This window comes from Galendromus occidentalis, unplaced genomic scaffold (genome assembly GCF_000255335.2).
Source record: "Galendromus occidentalis unplaced genomic scaffold, Mocc_1.1 scf7180000077529, whole genome shotgun sequence".
Taxonomy (NCBI): domain Eukaryota; kingdom Metazoa; phylum Arthropoda; class Arachnida; order Mesostigmata; family Phytoseiidae; genus Galendromus; species Galendromus occidentalis.
The window spans coordinates 1,532,848-1,540,932 of record NW_003805517.1 but is presented as its reverse complement, the minus strand read 5'-3'; the positions used below and the strand labels follow the sequence as shown (position 1 = coordinate 1,540,932).

Here is an 8,085-nt window from a genome sequence, read left to right as displayed (position 1 = left end):
GGATACATAGGTAGCACCTCCGCAGGACCACGAGGTCGATGCTCGACTGGTATTGCTCTCGTAGTTGTATCTGTCGATCACCAGGGTGGGCCCAGTAACCTGCCGCCGGCTGAAGAAGTCCACTGCCATGCCGTCCGCGGCAGCAGCGGAATTCCTCCACCCGCCACTATGCCTCTTGTGTCGAGCCGGGAGTCGGGTCATGATCGGATCATGATCGGCTCAAGGAATTACAAGATGGGGGCGCAGTCCTCCCTCACAATCATCGTACGGTTATCCATTTATCTGAAGCTTCATATATTGGGATAATTGGCGTTTCGGACTACTTCGAGGTCCGATAATGCCGCCCCACGGAGACCGCCGCCCGCGGCGCGCAGCGAAGTGCACAGTTGCCCCTCCTATGTGCACGCGTCTAGGTCGGCTTAGTGGCGGAGTCCGCGATTTCAAGATTCGCTCCCGTTTCCCGAAACGGGACTTCCGAAAAGTAATTATAGCGCCTAATCTGCGCCTCCTGATCTCCCACGGAATACCGAGAAGGCTAAGCGGATGTGGAAAACGGATATGAAGGTAAGGAACTCCTGACGTCTGGAAGAGACGCAACCCTCCACTAATTGGAGATCATCATGCGGCGAACATCATGCGGTCAATGCATCGAGGGAGGGGCGGGTTGATGGCTGGGTCCTGCTTCAACATTGGAAGTATGGGATGTCGGAAGTCTTGAGTCAAGTTCTATTCTCGTCGCAAAGAGATCCCTATGCGTCAAGATTTAGGGAACGAATCGATTTGCAGTCCTGGCGCATCCCCTCAAGTGCGGAGTGATACCTGTGAGCCGCTGTGCGCTCTATACGAGATTCGGCACGAATATGCTCATTCCACGGGGCTTCTTTGCATCATTTCAAGTTCATTTATTGTTCATTGATTAGAAGGTAATATGTTGACATTTAAGGATAGCGAGTCCTTGGTTCACCTTGATCGTCATCGTCATCGCAGTCGTCGAAAACCTCGAGACGGCAATTTTCGCAACACTCTCCTGATATCAAATCTGATATTTAACGCATGCTCATTCTACAATTGGCTGAGCGCACTGATCGACTCACTGACTGACTGGCAGACTAACTGACTGATGGACGGCCGATCGTCCGGATTTCAATCAAGCTACCCACCAACGAATCAATCGATCGACCGTCGTCGAGTTTCAGGCCCGACCGATCGTCTAAAGATTCTCCCCTGAATGCCTCCTCAAATGGATGTCAATTCTCCTCAAATAGACTCAGTATTCTCTGAATTACTATATTTCTCATTATCAATAATAACCGGGAAGTTCTGACTAGACTCGATTATCTAAGCTAAACACACACACGATGAACGGAGTCTAAAACGGAAAGGTGCGATTTGACGCAGGGGGAAGATCAACATGAAGAAGATCGATGATCTTGTGAATGAAACGAATGAGTTGGGAGGGAGACGGAATCCAAGATCGCAACCAAAGGGAAGAGACGAGGTGGGACCCCAGAGGCAACGTCTGGGATCATCACACAGCGTATCGGAATCAATTCATGTGTTTGATCGACGGCTTTTCTGTTTTTCTGTCTGATGCATTTTTTCCGATTGGAAATAAGGCTTGCCACACGTCATCGAGTCCGTGCGGCATTTTCCCCTGATGGATGCTTGATTTCGGTTCAAATTGTGAGAGTCGAAGAGGATAGCGCATCCAGACACCAGGATAGACCCAGCAGAGCAATAGTATAGGAACAAGAATCTTAAGTCGTAGTTTGCACGGCGCCCACCTCCGACAACGGAAATCGGTAACATGGAATCAAATTTCTTCCAACCTCGGGAATCGATCCTCAGTTGATCGATTTGCGGATACAGATCAAATTCGTAAATTGAAGGAGGATGGGCGACGCGCGTTCTCGATTCTCACGGCTTCAAGATGACAATTAGACAGAAGCAGCAACACGTACAGTTTTGATTGGCGTCAATATATACCCGTAGACTCCACGTCAACGTACGCGAGTGGCCGGAGAGGAAGAAGGCCGGTCGGTCGGTCGTTCGAGGGCCGCAAAAGCTGCGCTCGAGATATCTTGGTGATCGAGATTGGTTGTTCAGCTATCGCCTATCGTCGACCTACCACTGCATTATGTAACTATTTACATTACGGTCATGATTTGCGACAAGACGCAACTTCGCGGATTCACGGTGTTGACGTCCGTAACGCGATCCATCGCGAAAACTCGGGAAAAAAGAGAATTTCGAGAATATGGACTGGCTACAAGTTTCGGCGATCGAGGAATGCTGATTGCACGCGAGCTCCTTCGCTTCATCTCCGTTTGTTTGTACTACAACTCGAGTAAAGTCAGTTGACTTCAAGCTTGTTGCGACCGTTCGTCAACGGACTGATTGAAGATATCGATGTTTTCCGTAGCGAAAGATCCGTTTCTGAACCTTCCGACTCCATGTGCTCGACGTCTTCGTCGTCAAGGTCGACGTGGTATTCGTCGGGCGTGATGGAACCCTGATCGTCGTCCGGGAAGGGGCCCGCGGTACTGCTCGCAGCATCGACTTCACTGTCGCTTCGCAACGAGGATGACCTGAAGAGACATAACCTATCGATTAGCGATCACCTTTTTCCGAGTAATGGACACGACAATTCGATCGAATGTGTTGATTTTCCCGGGAAGCAGAGCCCAGCGTGTCGCACGTGAAACCCACCTGGAGCTAGAGAGATCGAGAACGCCGTCGATTCCCGTACTGGAAGGCAATTTGTCGCTATCCTTCTTCTCCTCCTTTATGTCTGTGATGCCAGGATACGACGATTTCTTTGCACTCATGTCAAGAGGTTCGGTCTGCTCTGACTCCGGTGCGAGGTAGAGTTCTCGTTGCTGTTCGGCAGACAGGATTCTGACCGTGTGTTTGGGTTTCCTTCGGCTAACTTTTTCTCCGCTGGACACTAAACCTTGCGACGCTTGATTCTGGGACCGAGCCTGAGCTGCCTGCGCGTGTAAAAGTTGCAGATGCGCCGGGTGGGGCAACAGTTGAAGTGTTGGAGAGCTTGGTGTCGTGGATAAGGGTATCGGGGATTGGAATTGTCCTGCAAATCAGACAGTCCACCGTGAGAATTCAGAAGTTCAATCGGAAATTCGAGAACTCCAGCAGCGAATACGAGCAGACCCATGATGAGAAGAGCGAAGGCGAAAACTCCCACTCACTAAATAGCTCGGACGTGACCGAAATGTCCGTGCCCCGGAGCAGCTCGGAGAATTGAAGAGGAGTTGGGGTCGCTTCAAAACTAAGAGAAGGACTTTTGGAGGATATGACTGGCGAACCGTCATCTGGTGATGGCGGTGAGCCCAAGTCGTTGATGGACACCACTCTTTGGCCGTTCGGATCCTTGGGGCATTTGTGGTGCATAAGATGATGTCGCCTACGAAATCTACCCATACATAGATTACACGTAAACGGCTTTTCTCCTGAAAGTCGCGGTACTCGGTTAAGACTGGATACCGGAAGCGTCTTCGGTTTCAAGTGAAAGTTTATCCTCAACACAAGCAACACGGGTTGGAATGACAGATTCCCCGACGCATTCCTTTCTTGAATAGCCCAACGAGGTGAACTAGGAGGCGGCACGTCTGAATTACCTTTGTGAATGAGCATGTGGGCCTTGCGCTGGTTCGAATCGCTGAACCGCATCGTACACAGCTCACATGCGAATGGTTTCTCTCCCGTGTGCACTCGCAAATGTCGTCTGAGGTTGGCCACTTGCACAAACTGCCGGTCGCAGTGCGAGCAATGGTAAGGTTTCTCTCCCGTATGCAACCTGCGTCAAGGGGAGCGGAGTCTTAGTGTGCTACAAAAATGCTCCCGCGAAGGCTCGCTAGTTCCCCAGACCGAAACAAAGTTCCCTGAGAGAGTTGAGCTCGAAAATTAAGAATCGATTCCCTGGATGGGAAATCCAGAATGATTGAACTATTGGTTGACTTCGGGACCCCTTTGCAGAAGGAGAAAGGCGGGTGGAATCTTACCTCATATGCGTTTTGAGATGGTGGTCCCTTGTGAACCTTTTCTCGCACACCTTGCACTCGAAGGGCTTCTCACCCGTATGGGTTCGCTCGTGGTTCTGTAACACATGTTTGTAACCGAAAGACCGGTTACACACTCCACATTGAAACAACTTGTCCCGGTTGTTACCGCTCGCCGATCCTCCGTTCGTGGGGGAGGTGGTCGATGATCTGCCGTTACCTGTAATCGGGACATCAACTTCCTCAGTAAACACGCTCGTAGCGATCGTGGCAAGCGACGCACTCTGACATCCCATGTCTCGTGGACCCATCACGCCCCGGCCGAAGCCGGCTCGGCCTAGTTTTGCTGTTGTCATCATCAAATTTCAGCTTGAAAAACCTTCTTCAACCCCCATCAACAAAACCCCTTAACTCCCTCGATGTCCCTCTGCCGCTCTCGCTATTCCTCTCTCATTCACCAGCTCTCTTGCGCTCTCTTGCGTACTAGGTAGTTCGTTGTCCCCCTCTCTCTCTACCATTCTCTTTAAAATAGAAGGGTGGTAATCCTTGCAGTACGGTGACTAGACCACACCCTAAAGAGAGGGAGGTACTACTGGAACTGGGTCACCAGAACTCACTTCCTTGTTCATCGATTTTTTTTCACCAAATTCTCGAAAACAGCACGACTTCGAATGCGCACCCAATGAAGAAGAGAGAATTCAAATGAGAGACAGACCCCTCTTGGAAAAAAAATCCCGATCGAAGAGCCTGACGGCGTGGGACCTCGTGTCGCGAGATGTTTCCAGAGAGCCGATCGAAGTTCCGAACGACGAGCTTGAGAAGCAGGGATTTGAGGGGAGAGAGCGGCCAGATACGTTAAAAAGCAAGCTTCTCGGGCGCATGAGTCTTGCTCGTGACACCGCTTTCGGAACAAAAACCGCAAACTGTGGTTTACCCCAGCCTATTGCGGTGCGGGACGCTCTCGACACGATTTGAGGCAATTGAATCAATTTTCAGGGCGGAGCGTGGAAACTCAGCCAGCCACAGCAGCTGATTACGACGAGCAGAAGTTTCCAAGAAAATCGGAGAGGCGACCGCGAAGAGTTGACCTCGCTTACGACCTTATCGTCAATACTGACGATTCTCATCTATACCCGAGACACGCGTCAGACACAAGGGAAGAATTATTCCAGCGTGGAACTCCTCCGGGAATGTTCGAATGCAATGCTCGCAAATGTAGATTCAGCGGCCCATGGAAGTCTGCCGTCGCGTTGCTCTGAACAAAATGGAAACTCCTCATCCGATAACTCGGATTCGAGTTCGACCATATCCGAGGGAGAAGCAGTCACGTGTCTAGCTCGTCATTTTTATTCCTCGCCCCCTTCGTGGTCGGGACAGGAATCTCAGACTCCATAGCTACGAAGGGAACGGAATCTCGCCTCTGGATCCGACTGGAACTCTCCTGTGGAGCAGTCGAGCGCCAAAGAAGACTAGTTTGTTAGCTAATTATACTCACTCGACTGCGTCGTCCTCGAAGGCAACGGTGACATGAGTTCATCTACCGTGGTGGACGATGTGGTCGACGTGGCTTCAGTCATAGGAGGTGGTTGGAAAGCGGCGAAATTGAAAAACTGAGCTGCCAAGCCCAGTCTAAACGGTAATATCCCCGCTCCTGACAAACCTCCTGCGTCAGTTTCGGCGCCCTCCTTCATCGCGTCCTTATCGGCGTTCTTCTTCATGGCGATCGCTACGGCGATTTTCTGGAAGAGAAAAAGGTCTCTTTTAGACTCAAGAGGTAGAACAAAGCGATTGATTCTCCTCTGGAAGTTTCGATTCCTAGGCTCATCAGTGTAACCGTCCCCAAGACAGGCTCTGGCGCGAAGGCCGAGATTCTACTTTCCGCAATACCGCGCCCCGGATATCCTTCAATTAGGCGACGGTTCGCGACACCGATGGAGTAGGCGCTCCGACGGAGCATCGCCTACCGAATGAAGGCGGAAACCAGTGAAGGAATCGACGGGATGAAATATGCAATCGATTCATCGGTCACGTGATCGAAATATCCCCGAGTCCTCCGAGTATCCACAAGCGATATCGCTTCTCGTCGCTCACTCGCAACTGCGCTCATCGGCGGTGGTACCAGAGATCTATTCTGGTAAGACCTTCCGACAACATCGTTGTTTTCGAAGCGTCGATTTGGAAGACTTCTTCTGCCTCTCGTCATAAGACCTCGAGGCCTGATTCACTTCTGTGATGACTCGAAATCCGTCAGAGCTCGGCTGATTCCGGCGAGATACCATCCCCTCCCCCCTACTCAGCGAAGGTAGGCAGAAAATCACCGATAGCCCCGAAATAAAATTATGTCCCAAGGTTTTTCTTTCTCAAGAGATCAACTTATACCGCTACTCAAAGCTCCTCATAAGTGATTCTGAGAATGTGGTCCCGGGGGAGCATTCGGGGGACTCGGAACCGTGGGACCAAACTGGAATCTAGATACAGGAGGTCAGGAAAACGTACTTCGGTATTGAGTGGCTCCCCGTTTTGGACTTGAGCGGAAACGTCAAACAATCAACAAAAACAGATTTGGCAGCAGCAGCACCAGCGGCGGAGGAGCGGCACTTATTGGGCAACATCCAATTCTATCCAGAGGCGCACGCACATATGTACAGACACTTTAGCACGCACGCACGGAATTCCGCGAGTCAGCAACGAAAACAGTGTGACAATTCCAACACCAACTAAGATTAACTGAAACAGGAGCGCACGAGGCTCTTTCGTCGGATCGCTGGATCGTTCTAACTAAGATTACTGGTTAGAGCCCAACCTTACATAACCTAGGTCCCTTTCTCAGCGCTAACCTTCTCACCCATGTGAACCCCACCCCTTATTGGTGGTGTGCTGTTGTGTGGTGCTGATGGTCGTGGTGGAGATCGTGGTGAACATGTCGCTGATGCATTTCACCCCAGAATTTTCATCCACTCGAGCTGGTTGTAAATTAATTTCGATCAGCGCAACGTCGGTCGAAACCCTCAGGCACCACCGCTAACCGTGGCAGTACTCACGCAAGACGAGAGCACCGCAAAGGGTTTCTCGGAAAATGGGCCGCTAAAAAAGAAATCAAAGAAACATTGCGACCGGATCGAGAGCGTCAAAAGCCCTCGGGATCAAATCGCGAAGGGGCTTGGGAACCGTTCGGGCTCTACCGTTCTCGAACCCGATCGGCGTTTCCGACAGCGCTCGCTCACAGCTAGATGACATAACGAAGCCACAACAATAAACTGAAAGATGTTTCCGACGACATACCGATCGATTGGAGTGCCAGTCCGCCCCTGACTTGAGCGAATGCACTGACGAATAATTACCGTGGGAGACTTTTCGCAAGAAACCCCGCGTCGCAACTTTGATCTCTTTACGTTGCGGAACTTCTACCGCTGCTCGTCTCTCGAGATTGGAGAATTCAGGAGACTGTTCAAGGGGCTCAAGGGGTATGCTTTCCCTCGTCCAGTTTCCTATTCCCTTCGTCCAAGACGGTTCAATGTGATCAGTGCGGACCTGGCAAGAGGAATCCCGCAACTCGTCTCTACACAAAATCGCCCGCAGGAATGGGTGTCTTCATCATCCGCAACTCTTTCTCAATCACCGGTCACCTCCGAAAAATAGTCCGGCGGATAAACCCACCAATTCTCTGTGAGTGAGAATAGCGAGACGATCATGATACGAACACTTCGAACTAGCCATCGCGCGGCGGTTAGAACCGGCGAACGGCTGACGCTTCTGAGCTTCAGATCGGCCCTAAGAAGTGGCGGTTCGAAGTGAAGGGTATCTTTTTCCCATATTTCGGAGCCCCAGTAATCTGCTAAACGGGTCAAAACCCTTTGGTTCTCAGACTGCGCGCTCGGTCAAACGCCAGACATCGGCCAGACGGCTAAGAATGCTCGAAGCAACCTGTGCCTCTCAAAACGAAAGAAAAAAAGAAAATGACGACGACGACGACGAAGAAGAAAAAGAAGAAAAGGGATTCGTCGACAGAATCTCGCCACGCAGCCTGGCCGGTCGGTCGGTTGGCTACCAGAGTTCGCGCAACATATAG

At 51.0% G+C, this 8,085-nt stretch overlaps 1 protein-coding gene across 1 annotated transcript; it reads right to left on the bottom strand.

Annotated features, from left to right (window-relative positions):
* Nucleotides 1-2,353: 2,353 nt before the first annotated feature.
* LOC100897757 (zinc finger and BTB domain-containing protein 24) lies at nt 2,354-6,740 on the bottom strand. Its single transcript, XM_029112837.1, has 7 exons — nt 6,513-6,740; nt 5,512-5,755; nt 4,020-4,236; nt 3,636-3,814; nt 3,207-3,467; nt 2,710-3,088; nt 2,354-2,588 (listed from the first exon to the last, which is right to left on the bottom strand). The coding sequence occupies exons 2-7, from the start codon at nt 5,732-5,734 to the stop codon at nt 2,354-2,356; spliced, it is 1,494 nt and encodes a 497-aa protein (XP_028968670.1). The 5' UTR covers nt 5,735-5,755; nt 6,513-6,740.
* Between the last annotated feature and the right edge of the window lie 1,345 nt (nt 6,741-8,085).

What these genes read in the sequence shown, in the direction of transcription:
- LOC100897757 (XM_029112837.1), bottom strand. Translation starts at nt 5,734, where the DNA reads ATGAAGAAGAACGCCGATAAGGACGCGATGAAGGAGGGCGCCGAAACT. An exon ending in TTCGAGGACGACGCAGTCGA is followed by an intron (nt 4,237 to 5,511) that starts GTGAGTATAATT and finishes TCCCGATTACAG; the next exon opens with GTAACGGCAGATCATCGACC. An exon ending in CATCTCAAAACGCATATGAG is followed by an intron (nt 3,815 to 4,019) that starts GTAAGATTCCAC and finishes CCCTTGACGCAG; the next exon opens with GTTGCATACGGGAGAGAAAC.